At 39.2% G+C, this 25629-nt stretch overlaps 3 protein-coding genes across 3 annotated transcripts in view; all 3 read left to right on the forward strand.

Moving 5' to 3' along the window:
• The first annotated feature begins 774 nt into the window (after positions 1-774).
• LOC143856231 (AUGMIN subunit 8-like) lies at positions 775-13552 on the forward strand. Its single transcript, XM_077366382.1, has 6 exons — positions 775-2830; positions 3990-4109; positions 4878-4994; positions 5158-5247; positions 8100-8207; positions 13221-13552. The coding sequence occupies exons 1-6, from the start codon at positions 1430-1432 to the stop codon at positions 13314-13316; spliced, it is 1932 nt and encodes a 643-aa protein (XP_077222497.1). The 5' UTR covers positions 775-1429; the 3' UTR covers positions 13317-13552.
• Positions 13553-15532: 1980 nt separating this feature from the next.
• Positions 15533-18236, forward strand: MEF29 (Pentatricopeptide repeat (PPR) superfamily protein). The gene has a single exon (XM_077366381.1). The coding sequence runs from the start codon at positions 15665-15667 to the stop codon at positions 17993-17995; it is 2331 nt and encodes a 776-aa protein (XP_077222496.1). The 5' UTR covers positions 15533-15664; the 3' UTR covers positions 17996-18236.
• A 7097-nt stretch (positions 18237-25333) lies between these two features.
• LOC143856350 (alanine--tRNA ligase-like) overlaps positions 25334-25629 on the forward strand; it is a 37509-nt gene continuing 37213 nt past the window's right edge. The window contains exon 1 of the mRNA XM_077366548.1: positions 25334-25615. Within this exon, the coding sequence (XP_077222663.1) occupies positions 25369-25615 (247 nt within the window). The 5' untranslated portion in view covers positions 25334-25368. The remainder of the gene's footprint in view (positions 25616-25629) is intronic.

Genomic DNA, 25629 nt, shown 5'->3' on the forward strand with positions numbered 1-25629 from the left:
TATTATGTTAATTTCCCGAAAAATATATGGGGATGGACAATGGATCTCCTTTGCACATGGAGGTCCATGTCACTTCCCACAACTCTAGAATCCGTTGCTTAAATCTCCAATACAAACAAAAAACCACCATAAAATGAAATAAAATGCAAAGCAACAAAATTCCATTGAATAAAATGTTATTAGAGGTTTCTTCACCAGCCTTAAACCAAGATTTTATATGGTGTAAGCCCTTATGGCCCCTTATTTTTCAAAAGTACTATAGTGAGCACATTATAGGATGATCCAAACCGTCCATATGATGGGCCATAACTTAAATAGGTTGTGCCCAAAAAACCATTTCTATAGGATGATGCCAGCACTTCGATCTATAGAGAACTGCAAATTATGGAAACCTCTATAGATTAGATCGGAGGGCTAGGTTCATCCTATGGAAATGATCTTTGGGGTACAACATATTCACCTTGTGTTCCACCACATGGACGGTTTGGATCATCCTATGATGTGGTCCATAAGGGCTTACACCATATAAAAACTCAAACCAAGATTTTTATTCCTGATTTTATTGTGACAGTTGAGAGGTTTGAGAGAGAGAGAGAAGAGCCCAAGAAATGTTGAATAAAAGTTCCTTAGATTTTTCTTATTCCAGTTTCTTTTCACTCCCTTTCCTGAAAAAGAGTGGGAAGAATAGTAGGCCCAATTCCAGCCCTGCAGACCATGCCCACTCCTGTGAGAGGGACAAAAGGCAAAAAGAAGAATCCCTTATCATACACCCTACTCTTCTCGTATCCTACGCACACTGCCCTACTAAGTATAAACCCCCCTTCTCGTTAGACAGCGACCTTTCTTGTGTTTGTTATTAACGGATGATGAACATTAAATGCACGTAGTAATCCTCAAGTTTCCTTCGGTAGGCTCATGGCTAGTGGTCTAATCTACTTGGGATTTGGCCTTTAATGGTGGAAACAAAAAACCCATTTCTTGTAGAGCTTTGTATTGGGTGAATCTCTTTCTCTAAAATCCATTTCTTGTAGAGCTTTGCATTTGTGAATCTCTCTCTAAAACCCATTTCTTATATAGGTTTGTATTGGTGAATCTCTCTGTCTAAAACCCATTTCTTGTAGAGTTTGCATTAGTCAATCTATCTCTCTAAAACCCATTGCTTATAGAGTTTTGTAATGTGAATCTCTCTCTGTTACCAGATCCAGTCATTTGTAGAAATGGGTTCTCTTTTCTTTTTCTCTTTATGCTTTTTGTTTCTCTTTTCCTTTCCTCCTTGCATAACTGTCCTCACTTCTAACCTTTCTCTCTGGCATAGTTGTATCAAAGAGAGGGATCTTCTTTTTTAGGGTAAATAGGATAAATGAAAGCTTGAAATGTGTATGTAGTTTTATGAGGGAGCTCTCAATGTGGTTTGATTTGTAAGGTGTGAATGGATGTGTGTGAGAAGGAACAGACTAAGAGGTCTCCATTGGGGCCATCTAAGAAGAATAATGCAGTCTCTCACAAGCCAAGAACAAGGGAAATCACATCAAGGTATAAGACTGCAATCCCATCTCCTTCTTTGTCCACTCCAAAAAGATCCCCCTCTCCAAATTTCACTAGGACAGCCCTTACACCCAGCCCTTCTGTTTCAAAACGAGCCCAATCGGCCGAAAGGAGACGACACATCACATCTTCATCTCCACCTAGACCTTCTGCAACATTGCACAATTCATCAAGGCAGTTAATGGGTGGTGGGACACCTGAGGGCTTGTGGCCTTCTACGCGGAGTTACTATGTTTCTTTTCAGTCTGATGCTTTCTTTCTTCCTATTAACAAGAAGGAAAGATCAGTTACAAACATCTCTTCTGATCAGAATCTGAAGCCTTCTTCAAATGTGGCACATAGGCAGGCCGAAAGCCCGGCCATTCAGCGGAAAGTTACACCAGAGAGAAAGAAGACTCCTTCTAGAGGAAAGAATGCCTCTGATCAATCAAAAAATTCTAGGCCTGTGGAGAATTCGCATGCTAGAGTGATAGATCAGCATATGTGGAGTAACAGAAAAGATGGGAAGATGTGTTCTAATGCCTCAACAAAAAGCATGGATCTTACTGAGGAGTCTATCAGAGCTGATGCTTTGCCAATTCCGGGACGAGGGGTTTCGCCTATTAGGAGAATGTCTTCTTCTGATCATGTGGGTCGTGGCTTACATAGATCAGTTGTGGCAAGGAGAGTCTCTTTTGATGGAATTGGAAGAGTGGGTTATGAAGCGAATTCTGTCGATGATAGTTCACCACGACTGTCTGAGCCCTCTAAGCTTGTTTCATCTGCATCTGATCATGTGGGTAGTGGCATACATAAATCAGTTAGCGAGGTGACAAGGCGAGTCTCTTTCGATGGAATTGGAAGAGTGGGTTATGAAGTGGATTCTATTGATGATAGTTCACTGCGACAGTCTGGGTCTTCTAAGCTTGTTGCATCTGGTCTTGGTGTATCTTTAAGTTCATTGGAAAGAGCATCTTCAGCAACTCGTCCAAGTCGATCTCTGTCATCACCTTTGTCATCGCCAAGTAAAGCCACTTTGGCTTCTTCTTCTCCCTCTAGAACAATGCTCAGTCCATCCCGGGCAAGGCCATCTAATCCTTGTCATTCAGCAAGTTCTGTAACTAGTCGACCCAACAATTCGACCTCTGTTCTCAGCTTTGTTTCTGATTTTTGGAAAGGAAAGAAAGGTGTGAACCGCTTAGAAGATGCTCATCAGCTGAGGCTGCTGTACAATAGATACTTGCAATGGCGCTTTGTCAATGCTCGAGTAGATACTGCGCTGTCTATCCAGAAAGTTACAGCAGAGGTAGGATTCTTTAGAGTTGTTGAATGCCTTCTCTGTCTTGTCTGTCAGAATTACTTTGCCAATATTTTTGTACTGCTTCCATATGGAAAATTGGTGTTTTACCTTTGTCTATCCACATAGAACCAGAATTGATGCTTTACCTTCAAACATACTCTAATTCGGGTGGTAGATAATTATCCATGCCATAATCACTTCCATCTATTAGATGGAAGAAATGGAAAACCTCACTAAAATTACAAATTTTATGAATACTCAACTGTATGTATAGGAATGCCAAAGTGCCCCCAAGTTCTAGTCATCAGGAATCCAAAAGTAGAAGTTTCCAGGTACTAGTAATATGTATCAGTTGAGGGGAAATCTCTGCTTCTGCTGTAGTTTCCCTTTTGTTTTAGTAAAAGTTTTGTTACTTCTTCGAAAAAAATAGTAGCCGTAAGATTTAGGTGGGATTGAAGAATATATCCCTGGTTCCGCCTTCATCTTATTCTTCATGAAATTCTAACTTGTCCTTTAGTCTTAATATTTCCACTTGTTTTTGTTTTTGTTTTTCTGTGGCCTCATTACTGCTTAATATGTGAATAGCTGAAGTAAAGAATGATACAATTCCCAACAATATAATTATATATCTATGTAGGTTGAACGATTTAATCTTCTGTGCAAGGAAAATGTATTACTTGTGGCATGAACTTTATAATGGTCAATATTAAAGTGGTCAAAGACTTGTGCATCGGCCATTATCTCTTCCTTTGCATATCCGCTTGCTTTCTATTTTGATACATACTTCATATATCTTGATGGCAGAAATGTGATGTCTAATGTACACTGTCATGAAGTCACTGAGATATCATTAATGAATTGTACTTTTATTATAGAACTTTGAGTATGTTTCTTTATTTTTTCATGTCTTAGGAGTTAAATTTGAGTATCAATTGCAGTATCTCTCTCTCTCTCTCTCTCTCTCTCTCTCTCTCTCTCTCTCTCTCTCTCTCTCTCTCTCTCTCTCTCTCTCTCTCTCTCTCTCTCTCTCTTTCTATGAAGACACATTCTAGCCTTTCTAATGATCGCAGATTTCGGATTGACATAAGTTTTAACAATCGTGGTCATGAATGAATTCCTAGAAATGAGGTCTACAACATCATCTGATGCTTGTTTTTTTAATCAGAATATCCTTTGCAATGTGTGGAGCATCACTTCAAAACTCCGTGATTCTGTCACCATGAAAAGGATCAACCTCCAACATCTGAGTCAAGATATGAAGTTGAGCTCAGTTCTGAAAGAACAAGTACGCTGTTAATCTTTCTTTATTCTTTAGTGGTGTTGAATAGTCTATACTCCATAGTAGTCCTCGATTTTGAGAATTTATAAATGTTATTCTGTTTCTCTTCTACGAGATAGTTGCATCCATGTTTTGGTTTATATATTTTTTTTCTAGATCTGTGTTAACAAAATTTATATAAAAACACTATAGGAATAGCACAAGAGAAGGAAAAAGATCCTAAAGGCCTTAGTAGTTATTGAATGATTCTTTGTGGTTTATGAAAAAGATACTCCTAGTCCTTGGTGATTTTGAATACTTCATAGCCATTATTTTTATTTTTGAGAATTTATAAGGGGCTAGTTTGCTTGCATACCCACGAACACCATATTGTCAATTCATCTGCAATTAGTGACCTCTGGAAGCACATTGGGGAGAATATTATTGTTCGAAAGAGATATAAAAGTCTCGTTAAATTTCAGCTGAGTAAACAAGATGTGTATAGCCACCTGATTGCATATAAGGCACCATCCTTGAACATAGTGTAAGGAATAAGTCCATGTCAGTAAAACTATCTTATCATTCCTCAAAGTTGCAGCTCCTTTAGCATTTTGGAATTCCTCATTTGAATTTAATTACTTTTGTGTTTTATTTAATAAGAAACAATTCACTCTATAGATCACTGCTCTTTCAACATCTCTTTGTTTCTTGACATTTTCAGTACCACTTTTTAACTAATTTATTTTATATACATTTTTTGTTCTAAATGCTAGCATGCAATTTGGATTTTTTCAGATGATCTGCCTTGATGATTGGGCTCTTGTGGAAAGGGAGCATTCTAGTTCTTTATCTGGAGCCATTGAAGCTTTGGAGGCTAGCACTCTCCGCCTTCCAATTACTGGAGGTGCCAGGGTATGCCTGTATTGATTATTGGAATGATTCTTTAACTAAATTCCTTAAGCATGAGTTATCATGGATGGAATTAGTTCTTTGGAAAAATGACATGAAGTGAATAAAAATGAAATTTGTACTTGAGATAAATAGTTGGGAATTTATTTTCACCATGGTTTTTCAGGCAGAACTCCACGCGGTGAAGGATGCTATCAGTTCAGCAGTTGATGTTATGCAAGCTATGGGTTCCTCCATATGTTCTTTACTATCAAGGGTAAGATTTAGCAGAATTATTTGATGAAAAGAAAGAATTCCATCCTAAATTATTCCATCCCGTTACAAGTATCTATGATAAATTGATAATAGACCTAAGGTCATAGGGAATGGAAGAATAGGGTATGGCCAACAATAATGAATTGGAAAAGAGCTTTTTGAAAGAGAATCTGCCGCCACAATGAATTTCATGATCATGATTCCCTTGTTGCTACCAGGGCTTTAAATTCTGCTTAAATTTTGCAAATTACAATTGTGATAGTGTTTCTTGGTTTTCACCTTTCCAAGCATGGAGTGTTCTCTCCAATTTTTATAGTGCGGTGGTTGGCTGTTCACGGACTAGTTGTACCTGCCATTTTGGCGTCAGAATCAGCAACACGGTTCATCCAGCGATAAGCCTAGTCTGAGTTATAGAGCTAGGATACAATTAAACCCTAATGAACAAAATGTTTAATTGAAACGTACTGGTTTCTAGAAATATACCAAGACAAGCAGGGAAACAATTTTTGTCTCAAGGCTTGACTTCTCAACTCAATCAGCGTCACAAGAAGCTTCTAATATAGACTCGTATAGTCTTACAATGATCCATAATGACCTATTATCTCAAGAAGGAACACTGAGCTGCCTCATATTCTCTTAGAGCATCGAGATCGGGCATTGTTGGATTTTTCATTGAGTTAATTCATGCATATAATAAGCTATGTTTGATCTAGTTCATTTAAGTTATATAAGACCTGCTAAGCATGGGAGAATCACTTAATGTGAACAAAGAGGGATAAATCGTGAGAGAATCAACTCCATCTAGACATCCATACTTTGGATTTAAGAATTCAGTAAGAGGAAGGTAGCAACCTCTTCAGATTTTATCAAACTGGTATTTGTGTCAGTTATTGCATTTTTCAAATTTATCAAGCACAGACCATAAATCGTATATCTAATTTTGTAGACGTAAAATGGGTATCGATGTTATGTGTTCATTGGCACCTCTATGGTACTAGATTGTTAAATCGGCCACAGACATGCTTGGAGCCTTAACCCTATCTATTCAGGAAGACCTGCTCTCCCCTCCCCTGCAGCTACAACTCGAGGCTGCTACTTCTTTGGGATAATCGCTCCCAAATTCGAGGCATTGTAGTACCTAATTCCTGGGACACATCCAGATTTCATTAGGGTTTCCTGCATGTCATCTTTAATCAGAGGCTATAGAATCTCTCCATGCTTCTGCCATGCCCACATGACTTCTTATGATGTGAACCATCTTTTTCTTCTAACCAGTAAATAACCTTATTATCCATGTCGCTTCCAGCTATTGCTGTTGTCTGTTGCTACCACATTCAGGGAATATCTCTCTTCTCCTGTTTATTCGCATTGAAACGAACATGGACTTTCCACTTGGTATTTTGCACTCAATAGCGTGTCCTCTTTTGCCATTCATCAAAAAGCCGACAAGGAAAATGAAAAAGAAATAGGAACAAAAACAAGATTTACAAATCAGGCATATGATACCAAACAATAACATTCCTACAAAATTTGCTAATCTATCCACCTTAGAGTTTCCTCCCTTGTGGATGTGGGAGAAGGAACGGTTCACAAATTTTGAACATAAGCCTTCCATGGAGTGGCCAATAGTTCCCACACACTAGAGATGGAAACAGGTTTCACCTCAGTATCTATCGCGTGATCATCTCCATAAGGACTTGCAAAATCCAAAATCCCTCTATCATTAGGGCCTGGGATGGTCCCCCCAAAACTTGACTCTATTAGTGACATCATTATACCCAATGACTTTGTTGCTACTATCAAAATTGATCTGAAGACAACCCTCCGAAGTAGTGACACAAAATGAAAAATTGTTCATGCATATCACTTGTTATTTGACTTGCATCAGTGGTGACTTGAATGAATCCCATTTTTTATTGCGGACAAACAGCAACTTCCAGGTCAATTGTTTATTCATTGTAGCTTTTCCAAATAAATTTCTCTCAAAGATGATCTACACTTATCTAATCCAAACCTAGGGTTCGCAAATTAGACCCATTGAACTTTTAGGAGCGATAACGGGTGCTAGTTCAATTGGGGCAGCAAGCAACATTTCCAAACAATTTAAGCAATCATACCATTCCAAGAAAAAGAACATTAAAAAAAAACAATTTAAAAAAATGTGGCAGCCATTCACAAATAGAACATGCATTGAAATGTATTACTTTTGAGTTCAAACATCAATTAGAAGTTAAATAGTTAATCTAATCTAATAATGTGCAACATGATGGTTCTATAATTAGAAGGCACATCATAAAGACAAATCAGCTAAAGTAGGGTACAAATATCTAAAGGAAAGAAAATAAAAGGCAGATCTGAAAATTTCAGATCAGTCCCTAAAGTAGGCTCCAAAATGAAGATGGAGGCTGATGTGGGTTTCAGATAGTGATAAATTAGTTGGGTTTGATGGGAAGTGAGGGGAGGGAGGGGAGGGAGGTGGCACTATCGTGGGCTGTATGTCATCGAACCAAGAGAGGAGCCACATGAGGGAGACAAAAGTTTACTAGGGTGATTATCAGAACTTCAAAGTAGAAAGGACTATTCCTTTATTTTTTGACTATTTGGACATTCCTAAAGCTTTTTGAGGGTTTTCTACTGAGACTCAATCTCATCTGTCAGTCAAAATATTATTCCAAGGGGACCCCTTGCAAAAAGTTGCCTCATTAATTGAATCTGAGAAATGGAGTGGTAATTTTATTTATAGATAAGTCAAAAGGTGTCTTTCAAATGTTGAATTGGTAGTAATCTCTCATTCATCAGTAATTACTTTAGATTCTTGACTGAAACTTGTGTCATGTCTTATATGTTTCACAGGTGGAGGGAATGAACTCTCTGGTTTCCGAACTTGCTGAAGTAGCAGCACAGGAGAGGGCCATGCTTGATGAATGTAGAGATCTATTAGCTTCAACGGCAGTTATCCAGGTAAAATGAAGAGAAAATACATCCTTTCACCCCCATACAGGCATGAACACACAGCATAGGCTTATGTTTCTCTGCCATAACTGCTATAACTTAATCATGCTCTGATAATAGAAGAAACATAAGGAAATGGAAATCTTTGCATGTGTTTGTTGATATATGGCATCTAAAAGTATATTGTTTTGATTCGTCATTTTGATTTTTAAGCAAGCATGGCCCTTAAATTGGATAAGCAGTTTTTTGACGAATTGTGAGCTTATGAAAAATAGTTGTTAAGAAAATGGCAACTTGTGCATGTATTTGTTGACATATGGCATCTAGAAGTATATTTTTTTGTTCATCATTTCAATGTTTAAGCAAGAATGGCACTTTAGATTGGATAAGCAGTGAAAACATCTTTTGTAGCAGTTTTTTTTTTTTTTGACAAACTGTGAGCTTAGGAAAAATATTTGTTATCTTCTTCTTTTGGTAAATATGTTTCTTATCGAGAACCTCCAAAAGGGAGAAATATGCTCTGTGTTTACTCAATATGGAGATCAGTTGGCTGATATGTTTACCAAACCACTGGGAAAGTCCAAGTTGAGTGATATTTGTAACAAGCTGGGCTGTGTGACATATACACTCCAGCTTGAGGGGGGGGGGGGGGGGGGGGGGGGGGGGTTAGAAGGGTTAAGTAATTATGTGCCCGTCTAAGGGTGCATTTTAGTCTTTCTCATTGTACCACCCTAGTAATATATATATATATATATATATATATATATATATATATATATAGAGAGAGAGAGAGAGAGAGAGAGAATTTATATGATGGGTGGCCGTGAAAACACGTGAAGTCTCAAAAAGTAGGTACGGCCCACTTTTTTTATGATCCAAACCGTTCATCTGATTGGGCACAACGTAAATAGGTTGTGCCCCAAAATCATTTCCATTGGATGATCCTAACCCTCCGATCTGAATATGGAGATTTCCAAAAACCATTTATGGAATCTTCTACAGATCGGAGGGTTAGGATCATCCTATGGAAATGATTTTTGGGGCACAACCTATCTATGTTGTGCCCAAACAGATGAACGGTTTGGATCATAGAAAAAAAGTGGGCCGTACCTGTTTTCCAAGACTTCACGTGTTTTCACGGCCACCCATCATATAAATTCTCTCTCTCTCTCTCTCTCTCTCTCTCTCTCTATATATATATATATATATAGCAGAAGAGAAAAGGAGAGAATTATTTGAATTTTCCCAAAATTCTAATAGAATTACACTTAACTTTTTTTTTGACTTTTTTTAACAAAGGCACCCATTCAACCCACATATTTTCAATCCTACCCCCTCCTTTATGCTTTTTAACAAAGGCACCCATTAAAGCCACATAATTTCAATCCTACCCCCCTCCTTTATGCTTTTTTAATTATGGAAACCTCTATAGATTGGAGGAAATGATTTTGCGGGCACAACCTATTTCTGTTGTGTTCCATCACATGGATGGTTTGGATCAACCTATGATGTGGTCCGTACAGTTCTTTGTCGGCCTGTGCATCGCACGGGTTTTTTTACTTGTGTGTGTGTGTGTGTGTGTGTGTGTGTGTGTGTGTGTGTGTATCATATTCCGTGAGAGGTCTGATCTGATCCAACAACATCGCTGTTCTAATCAACTAAAAAAGGGACTTAAGTGCCTAAAGTCCTAGGCTATTCTACTCCTTGGGGACTCAGGAGAAGTTGGTATCAGTCGGAACTGGGTTATTCACTTTGTTCACCTCATAAAACTTCTTCAAGAAATTAACAATCTCTTAAATCTCATGTCTATTACTGAAGGATTGTATCCTGAGCTGTTTCCATTTGAAAGATTATACTCTTGTCACCTCATAAACATGTATCTTTAGATCTATTGCCACGCCCCTAGACCGATATCCAATCTAGTCGCATCACAACGCCACATATTCATCAAACCACGAATACGTAAGGCATTCAAAGAACCATGCAAAAAACAGAGCAACTAAAATATCCAATTTATATTTTAATAACCAACTGTCAGAGTGAAAGAAATGTGGAAGCTAAAATCTCTTATCCAATGGACTACAATGTGAAAACCCAACTAAATCAACTAAAAGTTCATTCCTACTACTTCTGTCTCAACCAAACTGAATAACGGAAATAAATCAACTCCTAAACTTTGCGTCCTTGCTCACTCCCAAAAGCCCACGCAATCTACTGTTCGTCATCTGTTACATAGAATATACAAATGAGCCAAAGCTCAATGAAATAGACAAGTCCTATACTAATAATAGTATCAAGAATATCATACAAATTCAAATAAACTGTTTAACTGGCATTTTATGTAATCAATATATTTCCAATCTAGCTAGCAAAACTGGCATAATGAAACTGGCAATAACATGCACAACTGTAACTGTAACTGGAATCTGGTGCGGTGAGTCTAGTACTGCTAGACTATGTAGTTAACGGAACCTACCCACTAACTTGTGGGAAGCCGAATCCCCATTGTACTTGTGGAAGATTTCACCCTCTTAGGTACTGCGAAGGATCATGCTCTTGAAGGTACTGCGTAGAGCAATAACTGCAGCTAGAACCGTGACCTCCTTCGACCGTACTAGTAAAATCCAAACGGATTCAACTTGTCCCAGAGGACGACAATTGTAGCATCACACTTGAACAACACTATGTCCTGATGCAAAACTGTGACCAATCAAGTCCAACTGGCATGTAGCATACAATTGTAATTCCGTACTCAGAAACATACAATACTATGTATCAATATCTATGTGTACACTAACACATCTAGAACTATTTCAAATAACTGGATACATGCACAACTTTGCATAGTAAATAATCTAGAACAAGAACATGTCTACTCACCCGTGGTACTTGTTTGAGTTTGTTTCTCATGAATAAGTTCCCTTTGATCACTATGTAGTATCACCTATAGTCCATATTAATTCTAAATTAACACTTTGAAACATTAACTAAGTCTTTTGGGGCAAATTTGTGCCCTCAACACTGCTCGGGAAATTATTCCTGAATTTGACCCACATAGTATGTTCGGGCGACGTCCGAATATCACCTTTGGGCGTCTTTGAATTTTCCCCCTCTCTGTTATCTATCGGGTGCGCGTCTTCGGTCGAGTGACCCTCACCCTTCGGGAGTCCGAAAGCCCCTTCGGACATCTATTTTGGGCGTCCGAGTATCGCGAGTTGGGTTTTTCCAAAACCTGCGAGATTGCCTTTTTTTTCGTTGGTTTTCACCCGAAAACCCTTCTTTTACCTCCTTTTTGTGCATTAAACAATCTTAATAATCTTCCATATTTGATTAGGGCATCCAACACGAAAAGAACGTAAAGATCTTCGGGAAACCAATTCCCACAACCCTAATCCATGATTCTTTACTCGAAGAACATGATATTTACACTAGTTCTATGCTCGTTGTTTTTTATTCAACAACCCTAGATACAACTTTTAATCTTCATCTCAAGAGATTTGAATCTCTATAGAGGATAAAATTAACCACAAAACATACTTTCAATCTAATTACATACCTTTTTAGGGGATATAAATTCCCGAGCTCCACACGTTCTCTCCTCATCAAAGACTTCCACATGTTTTCTGTTTCTCCCAAAACTCTACACGTTTTCCTTTTAGGGTTAAAAGTTCTGAGCTTTGTGGCTTTAATGTGTATTTATAGACTCTTGTGAAGAGTCCTAGATTAGTAGGTTATGAAAGCCCTAATTTATTCCAACTAGGAAACATATTAATCCCAATTAATTATGGACGAAAATAATTATTTTAATTCATTTTAATAAAAGACCAAAATACCCTCCAAAAACAAATTCATGTTTTCTGGGTATTTTATGTATGTTGCCAGAAAGCTTATTTAAGGGAAGCCATGGTATCTATAATTTGTGCCTTAACCTTTTTCTTGACCTTTTGTCATAATAAGTGGTCTAATATCTTAGCAGCATTGATATAGTGGATTTAAGACATCTCGATCAAACTCTTTAGCTATGAGAGCTTTCTTCTCATAACCAAGGATGACACCAAAACCATTACACTCCTTGGTTGAGATAAGTTAAACTGCTAAAGCAGTGTGCCTCTCATTAGTCTTATTTGATTCACGATACCAATGGAATTAAGGCGGAAGAACATAAATCTTGGAGAAGTGCATACCAGGAAAGATGTTATGCTATTACCACTAAAACCGAGATGCGTTGTGTATCATACATGCTGGACAGTTGAAAATCAATCTCGCAACAAGGCGCGAAATGGATCGGAAGCTCCCTATTCATTTGCAAATGGGAAATTACACAAACTTGACTGCTTAGGAAGGAAATTGCGCCTTAATCAGTCCGAGATTTCCTGCCTTGGATGTAGCATATTATTTTGTCCTTGATAAATTCAGATAACACCAGGTACATTCTTTTCTTCACTACACCATTGAACGGTATGAAAATCCTAAACTGCATACAGCCTACATAGAGGCTTCAATCTCATTGTCTCTGTTTAATATCATCCTTCAAAGAACAAAAATGGGAGTTGGGGACCATTCAAAGTTGTAGATCTTCATACGAAAGAATTATGAAAATCCAAAATCCTATAAAGAAATTTGTCTGTGTTATTCTCACCGATCTCCTGACAATCAAACACCAGTATTCATATCCTGAGCTATGCTCGCAAGATCTCCCAATAAGTGACAACCCCAATTCATACATAGAACAACCAAAGCTAAATAAATTGCAACAACCTCCCCAAAGTGAGTTAGTGCTACTAAGTTAGCTATATTGACTACAGCATGTAGCTCTCTTTTCTTCATTTTATCAAGTCTTTCTCAGATGGGTTGAGAAACCTTTTTCAGTATTTAGATCTCCACACACAAGACAAATGGTTAGATTTCATATACCTGAATGCATTGATGGCTTTACATTGTTTAACAAACTTTCACATCTTCCTAAACCTTGAACATTGGCACACAATGGATGAGTCTTATCTGACCATGTACTTGAAGCAGGTAGAGGAATCCAGCCTTATAACACATTTCATACAAATGAAACAAGGTATACACAAGATGGAGCAACCAATCTCTGCAATTGAATCACTCGTGTGATCACAAACTCTCCTTGCAGCTAACAATTTAACGTCGTCAATCCTCTTCGGCGGAGATAAATGACATCCCTGCTGTGCTCAGTAAGTGTAAATTTGTTCTTAATTTGTTTGGCCATTTATATATTCTTGTTATATTGTTATTTTTTGGAGAGCATGTATTTTTTTTGTATCACTAACATGAAAAGAAAATGCAAAGGAAAGCAGATGTAGAAAAAGATGCACAACACTGTTTATGTATGTGTCTGCAGGGGTTGAGAGAGGAGAGAGGAGAGAGGAGAGAGGAGAGAGGAGTTGACAATGTATAAAAATACCCCTCATAAATAGACATAACTCAACTAAGCCTTTGTCCCAAACCAGTTGGGGTCGGCTAATGAATCCTTTCATGAAAGAGGTGAAAGGATCTATCCGGCTCAAATTGACTAAGTCTAATCCTGACACTAGTTGGGTTCGTCATCTTAAATTATATTCAGACCCTGAGGCTCTGTTTACTTGCGTTCTCGGGAAATCAAATCCCGGGAAAACACCTTTTTTTCCCGAGAAAGCTAAAATAGTGGTGTTCACTTGTTTTCCCGAGAAACTAACAGGATTAGGTGGAAAATGTCAAAAATGACATGGAAAATCCCACAAATGACGTGGAAAAGAGTCTTTTTCTCACAAGTGTGAGAAACCATCACCCACCATTTTGATGAGATTTGCTTTCCCGGGAAAACAAGTGAAAAACGATGGGCAAGCAGTTTCTCGGGAAACCTTTTCCTGCACATTTCCTGCGCCCATGAACAGGCACAGGAAACCTTTTCCTGCACAGTTTCTCAGGATTTCTTTTCCTTTTGCCACGTCAGTTTCTCGGGCATCATTTTCTCGGGATTTCTTTTCCTTTCCTGGGAAAACAAGTGAACGGAGCCTGAGGGGATATGTGATTCAAATGAGGCTAGAACAAAAACAATGATTTGTACCTTAAAAATCTTCACTTCATTACTTAGAGGGAGTTTACAGGCTATTCCTCAAATGCTGTAAATGCAAGGAATTAAAGAGATTTTTATGGTGTGTGCATAAGGTCCAGTATTTTCCAAGAAGTTCACCCACTTCACAGAAAGATCCAAACCGTTCATTTGTTGGGCCACAACTTAAATAGGATGTACGCCGCAGATCATCTTTATATGATGATCCTATCCTTACTATCTATGGCAATGATTTACTATGTATATTTACATTGCGGCCTAACAAACCCACCATATAATTTCTCAGAATTAGACTGTACCATTACCAAAGATTTAATATGGTGTAAGCCCATATGGTCATTTGCATAGGATGATCCTAGCCCTCTGATCTATAAAGGAACTTCTTATTATTGAATTATCTATAGATGGGAGGGTTGGGATCATCCTATGGAAATGATTTTTAGGGCAGAACACCTTTACGTTGTGGCCCAAAAATAGATGATTTCAATTAAGGGTGTCAATTTTGGCTCGGGCTCGGAAGCTCGCTCGAAACCTTAACAAGCCGAGCCGAGCCGGCTTGCCAGGCTCGTTAAGCTTAACGAGCTGAGCCCGATTTAGGCCAGGCTCGGCTCGGCTCGTTAAGGCTCGTTAAGAATTTAATATATTTAAATATATATATTATATATTAATATATACACTAAAAGAGTTATCCAGGGAGTGAAAGGGGGAGGCAAAATATGTCACTTCATTTTTGGAACCCCATTTGTTCCTTGGACCACCCCCCATAGTGTAAAAAAAGTAGTCAAATTACACTAGATAGGGCTGTCCAGGGAAGATGAGGGGTGTGAACTTAATATAACCCGAGCTCGGTACGGCTTGCGAGCCTGGCCGAGCCGAGCCTGGTTCGAGCCCGAGCCGAGCCTGGCCAAGCTCGGCTGGCTCGTTTACACCCCTAATTTCAATCATCTTATAGTGTTAGCTATACATTTTGAACCAGCTTACACCATATAAAATCAGGTAGAGAAATTATATGGTGTAAGCCGTTATAGTCTCGTATTTTTCTAAAAGTACCGTACGGCCTGCACCATAGGATGATCCAAACCATCCTTTGGAAATATTTTTTTGGTCACAACCTATTTATGATATGGCCCATCAAATGGATGGCTTGGATCATCCTATGGTGCAGGCCGTACAGTACTTTTAGAAAAATACGAGACTATAAGGGCTTGCACCCCCTTTATATTTACAGTCTTCAACCTAATCAGGTTGAAATTGGAGCCCACAAGATCAACGGTGCCGATCACCACACTTACTCAACCCCACATTGGTGGGCCCCACTCTTAACATTTCCTAAAACCCCCATGAAACTCAAATCCAAAAACATGGGAACCAAAATCCTCCTCAAGAACTGATGATTTGCAGTAGAAATTCCTACCTCAATCTCATCTCAAAATCCTCCTCCCTAAAACAACTCACCCAAATCCAATCTCAAATCATCCTCAACGGCTATCAACACGACCTCATCACAGCCACAAAACTCTGCAACAAACTCTCAGACCTCAAATCCATCGATCAAGCCCATCTCATCTTCTCCACAATTCCCCAACCAGACCTCTTCCTCTTCAATGTTCTCATCAGAGCATTCTCCCAAAATAACTCCCATTCCTCAGCCATCTCTCTCTACTCTCAAATCCTCCAAAACCCTCCTCTCAAACCCGACAATTTCACATTTGCATTCGCGATTTCCGCTTCGTCCTCCTTCTCGATCGGCCGGATTCTCCACGCACACTCAATCCTACATGGGTTTGATCTTGATTTGTTTGTGGGTTCCTCCCTTACTGGTTTTTACTTCAAATTTTCAAAAGTTCAAACTGCCCAGAAGGTGTTTGACAAAATGCCTGAACCAGATACTGTTTGTTGGAACACCATGATATCTGGGTTGGTTTGGAATTGCTGCTTCGAAGAATCGTTGCGGGTTTTTGAACGAATGATTCGGGGAGGAACCCGATTCGATTCGACGACTTTGGCGGGTGTTCTACCCGCGGTGGCCGAGTTGCAAGATTTGAAATTTGGGATGAGAATTCATTGCTTGGCAATGAAGATTGGACTTCAATCTCATTCTTATGTACTAACTGCTTTGATTTCTATGTATTCAAAGTGTGGGGTGATCTCAATTGCAAGGTTCCTGTTTGAACAGATCAATGAACCCGATTTGATTGCTTGGAACGCAATGATCTCTGGAAATTCTTGCAATGGGGATGTATATAATTCCACTAGACTGTTCAGGGAATTGCTAAATGCTGTCGGGAAGGTTAATTCAAGCACAATTGTTGGTTTTATCCCCGTATTTTCGCCATTCGGGCATCTGGGTCTTTCCAGTTCGATCCACGGATTCTCTATAAAGTCTGGCCTCGCTTCGAATTCATCGGTATCCACCGCAGTTACTACGGTTTATTGCAGAGTGAATGATATGGAGTCTGCGCGCAAACTGTTCGACGAAATGCCTGAGAGAAGCTTGGCATCCTGGAATGCCATTATTTCGGGGTACTCTCAAAATGGATTTACAGAAATGGCAATTTCTCTCTTTCAACAAATGCAGGCTTCACAAGTCAGGCCGAATCCAGTCACGGTTACGAGCACCCTTTCAGCCTGTGCTCAATTGGGAGCTCTCAGTTTAGGAAAATGGATCCATGAGCTGATAATGAGAGAGAATTTTGAATCAAACGTTTATGTCTCAACGGCCTTAATCGACATGTATGCGAAATGTGGGAGCCTTGGGGAGGCCCGGCGGATATTCGATGGGATGCCAGAAAAGAATGTGGTCTCTTGGAATGCCATGGTAGCTGGTTATGGCCTTCATGGGCATGGAAAGGAAGCTCTAAAACTGTTTGTGGAAATGCCAAATTGTGGCATTGTCCCTACTGGAGTAACATTCCTATCAGTTTTGTATGCCTGTAGTCATGCTGGCTTGGTTTGTGAGGGGTGTGGGATCTTCCAATCCATGACTTGTGATCACAGGGTCGAGCCGACCCCGGAGCATTATGCTTGCATGGTCGACCTTCTGGGTCGAGCCGGGCAGCTCGAAAATGCCTTGGATTTTATAGGGAGAATGCCGATAGAACCCGGTCCGGGCGTCTGGGGTGCATTGCTTGGTGCTTGTATGACACATAAAAACACAAGACTAGCGCAATTAGCTTCGGAGAAATTGTTCGAATTGGAGCCGGAGAATTCGGGCTACTATGTTTTACTTTCAAACATATATTCGGCCGATCGGAACTACCAAGACGCCGCCATTGTTCGACAAACGGCTCGAGGGAGAAAGCTGAGGAAAACGCCCGGGTGCACCCTTATAGAGGTTGCTGGGACTCTACATGTATTTACGTCCGGTGACCGGTCTCATGCTCGATCAAAAGAGATCTATGCGAAGTTGGATGAACTGACCGGAAAGATGATCGAGGCCGGATTTCGATCTGAGACCAATGTGGCATTTCATGATGTAGAGGAAGAAGAGAAGGAGCATATGGTGAAGGTTCACAGTGAGAAGTTGGCCATTGCTTTTGGGCTCATTAGCTCTGAACCTGGGATTGAGATTAGAATCATTAAGAACCTTAGAGTTTGTTTGGATTGCCATAATGCAACTAAGTTTATATCTAAGATTACTGAGAGGCTGATTGTAGTCAGGGATGCTAATAGATTCCATCATTTTAGAGATGGGGTTTGTTCTTGTGGAGATTATTGGTGATTCAAGGAGCCACTTGGCTACTAGGGCCTATGATCACTATGTGGGGCCGCTTGGTTTAGAGTGTGAGGCACTGAGGCTGCAAAAATTGGGACTTGGGGAGACTAATCACACCATGACAATTGGTAATTTTTATTTTATTTTATTTTTGAGTGACATAAATTGGGATAATCCTGGCTGTTAGCCTGACCTTTGGGGGCCGCATGGGGGAGGTATGTGTAATCTAGACTGTTGATTTTGTAGACCATCATGAGGTGACACATGTGGGGCATTCGGAGGAATAGCTGAACAATATAAGGTATTTACTAGCTAAAAATGAATTTACATCTAAAGGAATTCATTAGCTATAGAGAAATTAACATGTATAAGATATTTAGGATTTTCCCATTTCAAAAAAAAAAGATATTTAGAATTTTCATTCTTTTTTTCCCGAGTAAGCATCTCAGGTTGTCCACAAAGGTAGGTGGGACAGCTTTCTGTCTACACACACAATAGAAAAAAAAAAAAAAAAAAAAACTAAGGCATCAATATATACCTTTAGAGGAATATATATATATATATATAGAGAGAGAGAGGAAATGGTTTGTGTGCAGCTGCACAGATAAGCTATCTGTGCATGGCTGCACAAACCATGGGGGGGGGGGGGGGGGGGGGGCACATTTTTTGGGGGATCCAAAGCATTCATTTAGAAGGCCCTTCCATGGATAGGGTGTGTACCAAAAATCAGCCATTTAGGATCATCCCAACCCTGCCATTTGTGGAGGGAAAAAATGGGCAGAAACAACATCTGTCCATTTTCCCCTCCAACTTTGATTAGGCTAGGATGATCCTATTGTGAGCTTGAAGCTCATATAGCTTATATGAGCTTGAGGGCCCAAACACATGTGGGCCCACATTGTTAGGATGGGCCCCAAACACACCCTATCTATGATGGGCCTTGCAAATGAGTGGTTTGGATCACCACAAAAAATGTGGGACCCATGTGTTTGGGCCCTCAAGCTCATATAAGCTATATGAGCTTCAAGCTCACAATCATTTTCCTCTCTCTCTCTCTCTCTATATATATATATATATATATGAGCAAAGTGTTCCTGCGCAGCTGCTCAGTTAGCTTAACTGAGCAGCTGCCCCAAAAAACTCATGTGGCCCCATATTTTTTGGGTGATTCAAAGCATTCATTTGATGGGCCCTTCCATGGATTGGGTGTGTACCAAAAATCAGCTCCATTGGATCACCAATGGGTGTCCATTTGTGGGGCCAAAAATGGACAGATACTGTTTCTCCACAAATCTGTCCATTTTTTGCCCCACAAATGGACACCCTAAGGTGATCCAATGGAGCTGATTTTTGGTGGACACCCTACCCATGAAAGGGCCCATCAAATGAATGCTTTGGATCCCACCCAAAATGTGGCCACATGAGTTTTTGGGGCAGCTGCTCAGTTAAGCTAACTGAGCAGCTGCGCAGGAACACTGCCCTCTACATATATATATATATATATATATATATATATATATATATATGAGCTTGAAGGCCCAAACACATGGGTCCCACATTTTTTGTGGTGATCCAAACCACTATATATATATATATATATATATATATATATATATATATATATAGAGAGAGAGAGAGAGAGAGAGAGAGAGAGAGAAAAGTGTAGCTACACATACGTGTAGCTAACTTAGCTACACCGACGGCTTAAAATAAAGTGAGCTCCACATTGTTTGGGTGATGCAAACCATTCATTTGATGGACTTTCACATAGATAGGGTGTGCCCAAAAAATTAGCTACATAGGATCATCCCAACCCTACAATTTGTGGAGGAAAAAATGGACGTGCAAAAACCTTCACAAATCTATCCATTTTTTGCCTTCACAGTTTGAAGGGTTGGGATCATCCAATGGAGCTGATTTTTTGGGCATACCCTATCAATGTGAGGGCCTATCAAATGAATGGTTTGGATCACACAAACAATGTGGGCCAACTGTATTTTAAGCTGTCGGTGTAGCTAAGTTAGCTACACGTATGTGTTGCTTTACTTAACTTATATATATATATATATATATATATATATATATATATATATATATATATATATATACTAGTAAAAAACCCCGTGCGATGCACGGGTCGACAAAGAACTGTATGAACCACGTCATAGGTTGATCCAAACCGTCCATGTGATGGAACACAACATAAATAGGTTGTGCCCCAAAAATCATTTCCATAGGCTGATCCTAGCCCTCTAATCTATAGAGGTTTCCATAATTCCTCCTAAATCGGATGGTTAAGATCACCCTATAGATTTTTTATTAATTGAATTTTGAATGTGGCATTTGCTAGGGAAAATTTGTGGGAAGCAGTTTCATGGCTACCTTTTGCATACGAAAATAACCACCTCAAATGAATAAAATGAGGACAAAAATCTGCCGAAAAAATGAGCCCGTGTGGCTTTTCTAACATGCAAAAGTCAGCCGCAAAAATGGCTTTTAGTGAAATAATTGCCTAGCATATCCCGATGAATACATGCATTGTATCTTCCCACCCATGTGATGAGTTTTGGTAGGCCACAATGTAAATATGTTTTGGCGTAAAATAATTTCCATAGGATGATCCTAGCCTCCGATCTATTGAGGTTTGATTATACATAGTTTCTCTATAGATTGGAGGGCTAGGATCATCCTATGGAAATGATTTATAGGGCCCAACCTATTTGCATTGTGGTCCATCAAATCGACGGTTTGGATCATCCTATGGTGTGGGCTGTACAGTCCACAATATATTAAAAAAAGGAATTTGCTAGGCAATTTATCGGAAAGCCATTTCTCCACAATCTTTTACATGTGAATTCATGGATGCCATCATTTGTAAATAGAAACGGCTGAGATATGGCTTCACGAGGTAAATTTAGAAAAGTGGTCTCAGCAGATGCATGCAAGAAGCAGACGTTACTTATATATAATATGATGGATTTGCTAGCGTCTGCCGTTTGCATGTGAAGACAGCCACGGCAGTGAATAAGACAAAATCTGTTAAAAGTCAACATAGATGCTGTCATCATCAACATAGATGGATGTCATCACATGCAAAGGAACAGCGCGGAGGTGTTTTTTGAGAAGGAGGGTAGCAAACCCCATAATATGATATTCTAATAGATTAGAGGGAGAGGAAAACAGCACACTGTATAGAGAGAGGGGTTGGGACAGACATAAATGTTGACTTTACATCTATTCCTTCCACACACGGTATGGAGACAGGTTTATTTCGTCCTTTAGCAGAGGAAAGGGGAGTCATTTTGGAGAGAAATAACAGGCATTCATGCCATATTTGAACGAAATTCCAAATATGGATTTTTCAGAAAAGCTTATAGATTTTTCAGGAAAAAAATCTCTGACCTATCAAACCTGCTTTGATGTGACTTTGAGAGAGAGAGAGAGAGGGGAACTAAAAAGTCATAGGAAAAATATCTCTGAGTCTACAGCGGAGGACGTATGAGAAATAATCTCATCCTTACAATCTTACCCTTGTATAAGAGAGAGAGAGAGAGGTAAGTATAGCATAACTTTATGGTAAAGAAATGAAACAGACGTGTAAATCTCACAGAATTTTTAAAATATTCAAAAAATTCTCTAATTTCTCTTCTGCTATATATTATATTCAAAAAATTCTCTAATTTCTCTTCTGCTATAATATATATATATATATATATATATATATATATATATATATATATATATATAAGAGAAAACATTCCTACACACTAGCTTAAAATACAGTGGGGCCCACATTGTTTGGGTGATCCAAACCATTCATTTGAATGGTCCTCACAGAGATAGGGTGTCCACAAAAAATCAGATCCATAGGATCATCCCAACCCTACGATTTGTGGAGGTAAAATGGATGTGTATAAACCTTCACAAATTAGTCCATTTTTTGCCTCCATAGTTTGAATGGTTGGGATGATCCTATGAATCTGATTTTTTGTGAACACCCTATCTCTGTGAGGACCATTCAAATGAATGGTTTGGATCACCCAAACAATGTGGGCCCCCACTGTATTTTAAGCTAGTGTGTAGGTAACTTACCTACACAAGTGTGTAGGAAATGTTCTCTCTCTCTCTCTCTCTCTCTCTCTCTCTCTATATATATATATATATATATATATATATATATATATATATATATATATATAGAGGAAAATGATTATGAGCTTGAAGCTCATATTGCTTATATGAGCTTGAGGGCCCAAACACATGTGGGCCCACATTGTTAGGATGATCTAAAGCATTCATTTGAAAGGTCCTTACATAGATAGCATGTGTACAAAAAATCAGCTCCATAGGATCATCCTAACCCATCCAAAAGTGGAGGGCAAAATGGACAGACACTGTTTGCCACAAATTTGCCCATTTTTGCCCTGTGCTTTTGGACGGGTTAGGATGATCCAATGGAGCTGATTTTTGGTACATACCCTATCTATGATGGGACTTGCAAATGAATGGCTTGGATCACCACAAAAAATGTGGGACCCATGTGTTTGGGCCCTCAAGCTCATATAAGCTATATGAGCTTCAAGCTCACAATCATTTTCCTCATATATATATATATATATATATATATATATATATATATATATATATATAGGGAAAGGTGTGCGTACTCGGTCGAGTAGATAAGCTTATCTACTTGGTCAGGTTAAAAACAGTAGGGGCCCACATTTTTTGGGTGATCCAAACCATTCATTTGAAAGGCCCTTACCTAGATAGGGTGTCAACAAAAAATCAGCCCCATAGGATCATCCTAACTCATCCAACAGTGGAGGGAAAAATGGGCAGATTTGTGGACAAGTTGTGTTTGTCCATTTTCCCTATTTTTCCCTCTACTGTTGCATGGGTCAGGATGATCCTATGGGGCTGATTTTTTGTGGACACCATATCTAGGTAAGGGCTTTTCAAATGAATAGTTTGGATTACCCCAAAAATGTGGGCTCCCACTGTTTTTAACCCGACCGAGTACGCACACTTTTCCCTATATATATATATATATATATATATATATATATATATATATGTGTGTGTGTGTGTGTGTGTGTGTGTGTGTGTGACAGAAGAGAATGAGAGAATTTTGTCCATTTAACACGTCAATGTGGATGATTTTTACCATTTTTTGCCTTCCCCACATATCTGTACATACTATCTGCATCAGTGTAAAAACTGTATGAATGTTTGCTAGCCACATTCTCCAAACACTATGTCTCGCCCATTCTTTGCAATTGTATGTATTCAAAGATTTGTCTTATTAGATGTGATGAAAAACTGCACGGAAATACTATTTCTGGGAGGGAAATTACGGACAATGGGTTCATGGATATGACAATTACGGAAAAAACTACAAAGAAGGGGTATCAAAATATGACAGTTACGAAAAAAACTACTTTTCCTTATTAATTTTTTGATGATATTACAAATTCTGCACACCTGTAAAAATATTTACAAATTCCGGACACCTTCAGACGAACAACAGATTATGAAAACCTCTATAAACTGGAGGGCTAGGATCAGCCTAAGGAAATGATTTTACGGGCACAACCTATTGATGTTGTGTTCCATCACATGGACGGTTTGGATCAACCTATGATGTAGTCCGTACAGTTCTTTATCGGCCCGTGCATCGTACAAGGTTTTTTACTAGTATATATATCTGCGTGCCAAGTCTCACACACTGACTACTTTTTGTGCCAACACATTATTATAATCCATCACACACACTACACACTGTGCACAATGTAACGACGTTCTTGATTAGCATCAAATTTATAATGGGTCTTCTCCAAGAAATTGAAATCCATTATTTAGGCCATGTCCTGTACTGTGTCAACTATTGTGCACGTGTCACAAAAATAGGGAAGTGATATATCAGCTCCTTTTTTAACTTGGGAGAGCGCTGCTCTTTTACTCTAGAAGGGGCTGGCCCAAGTTAAAAAAGGGAGCGTATATATCATCATTTCCCAATTTGCTACCAGCTAATTCAGCTAGTAAATATCTGATCAATGCAATACAAAATGAGTGGTAAAACATTACGCTGACATTTTACAAAGCAGGTGCTGCATTTGCCCCCTTTTCTACCCTGGGCCACCCCTTTGTAGCAAAAAAGAGTAGGGTGGGCACTAAGGACGGGCGGGTCGGATTTTCAGTTTTTCATAACCCTACCTTCTCTTGGGTTAGGTTGGGTTGGGTCAGGTCGAGTCTTCACGGGAAAACTTGAGATTCATAAACCCAACCCTATTCGAAATTCTCGGCTATGTTAGGGTCGAGTCGGGCTTTTAATGTTTAGGCTCGGGCATGTTAGGGTCGAGTCAGGCTTTTAATGTTTAGCTTACTATGGTGATTAATTTCAAAGATGGTAGAAAACACCAAGGGGCCATTTAGATACGCGGATTTTAGAATCCTGGATTTCCACAAAATTGTAGTTGGGGGACAAAATCCAGGAAACGCTGCCAGGACAGCATACCAGCAGCTTGATCATTACCCTCTTTTACACTGTTTTCAAACTAAAACCTGGATTCTAAAATCCGTGTATCCAAACGGCCCCCAAATCTTTGGACCAAAAATCTATAAATTTTAGGGTGTCTTCGGCAAGGGTTTCCATTCTCGCCAAAAAATGCGGGTAGAAACAGATTGATGAAAATTTGTGGAGCGACTCCGAGTTGCTCCGTGGAATCTCATCAACTAGTTGAGCAGACAAGAGAAAAAGTTGAAATGGGCTTTGCAGGCCGTGGCAACCAAACAAGATTCTTCAGATTTTATTGCTTTTCTCGTTCCTGCACCTACAAAAACTGTAAAAAGCCATTTTAAGGAGGGTTGCGGAACACGGCATTTTAGTTGTCAAAGTGCATAATTTAAGAAGGAAACTACCTTTTCACACCATGAGTCAATCACCTCGATGAAAAGAAGTATATCAATGTACTTGAAAATAATTTGGCATGCTATTTTATAGATATTAAGAAAATCATAGCATACCCATAAGAGTCAAGTTGGGTTTTGGGTTTCAGATTGGGTCAGGTTTTTCAACCCAAAACCCAACCCAAGACCCATGATTTCAAGACCCGTCTCGTGTTATTTTCGAGTCAGGTCGATGTGGGTCGAATTTTACCCGACCCAACTTGCAACCTTACCTTAGCCTATCACAAAAAAAATAAAAAAATAAAAAAATTTGCAACCTTACATAAGAGTAGTCATAAATACAATAGAAGGGGCTGGCCTAGGGAAGAAAAGAGGACGAATATGCCATTTTTCCGTTACAATCTCTTATTATAATCGGACGGTTAGGATCGCCCATTTATGGTGATTTTTGGATTAGAAACTATTGTGAAATGAGATGCTGTAGGATTAGTAAAAGCCCGCTGTTGTCCCTCTTCTCCATCCCAACATCTTGGAAAACTAGGGTTAGGGTTTGTTCTAGCTCCACTGTCATGGGTAGTCACGACCCTCACACAGAATGGCCTGCAACAAGGGTAAGGGATACCTTTATCAGTTTTTTTGAAGATAAAGGTCACGTTAATTGGAAGTCCAGCCCTGTTGTCCCCGTCAATGATCCTACACTCCTCTTTGCTAATGCTGGTATCTCTTCATCT

The sequence above is a fragment of the Tasmannia lanceolata genome, unplaced genomic scaffold, assembly GCF_043159265.1.
Source record: "Tasmannia lanceolata isolate RefF3 unplaced genomic scaffold, GAP_Taslan_0.1 ptg000023l, whole genome shotgun sequence".
Classification (NCBI taxonomy): Eukaryota; Viridiplantae; Streptophyta; class Magnoliopsida; order Canellales; family Winteraceae; genus Tasmannia; species Tasmannia lanceolata.

Excerpts from the sequence above, each read along its gene's own strand:
- LOC143856231 (XM_077366382.1), top strand. The coding sequence starts at position 1,430 with ATGGATGTGTGTGAGAAGGAACAGACTAAGAGGTCTCCATTGGGGCCA. Across the intron at positions 4,995-5,157 it reads CAATTACTGGAGGTGCCAGG|GCAGAACTCCACGCGGTGAA; the intron begins GTATGCCTGTAT and ends ATGGTTTTTCAG. Across the intron at positions 5,248-8,099 it reads TATGTTCTTTACTATCAAGG|GTGGAGGGAATGAACTCTCT; the intron begins GTAAGATTTAGC and ends TATGTTTCACAG.
- MEF29 (XM_077366381.1), top strand. The coding sequence starts at position 15,665 with ATGATTTGCAGTAGAAATTCCTACCTCAATCTCATCTCAAAATCCTCC.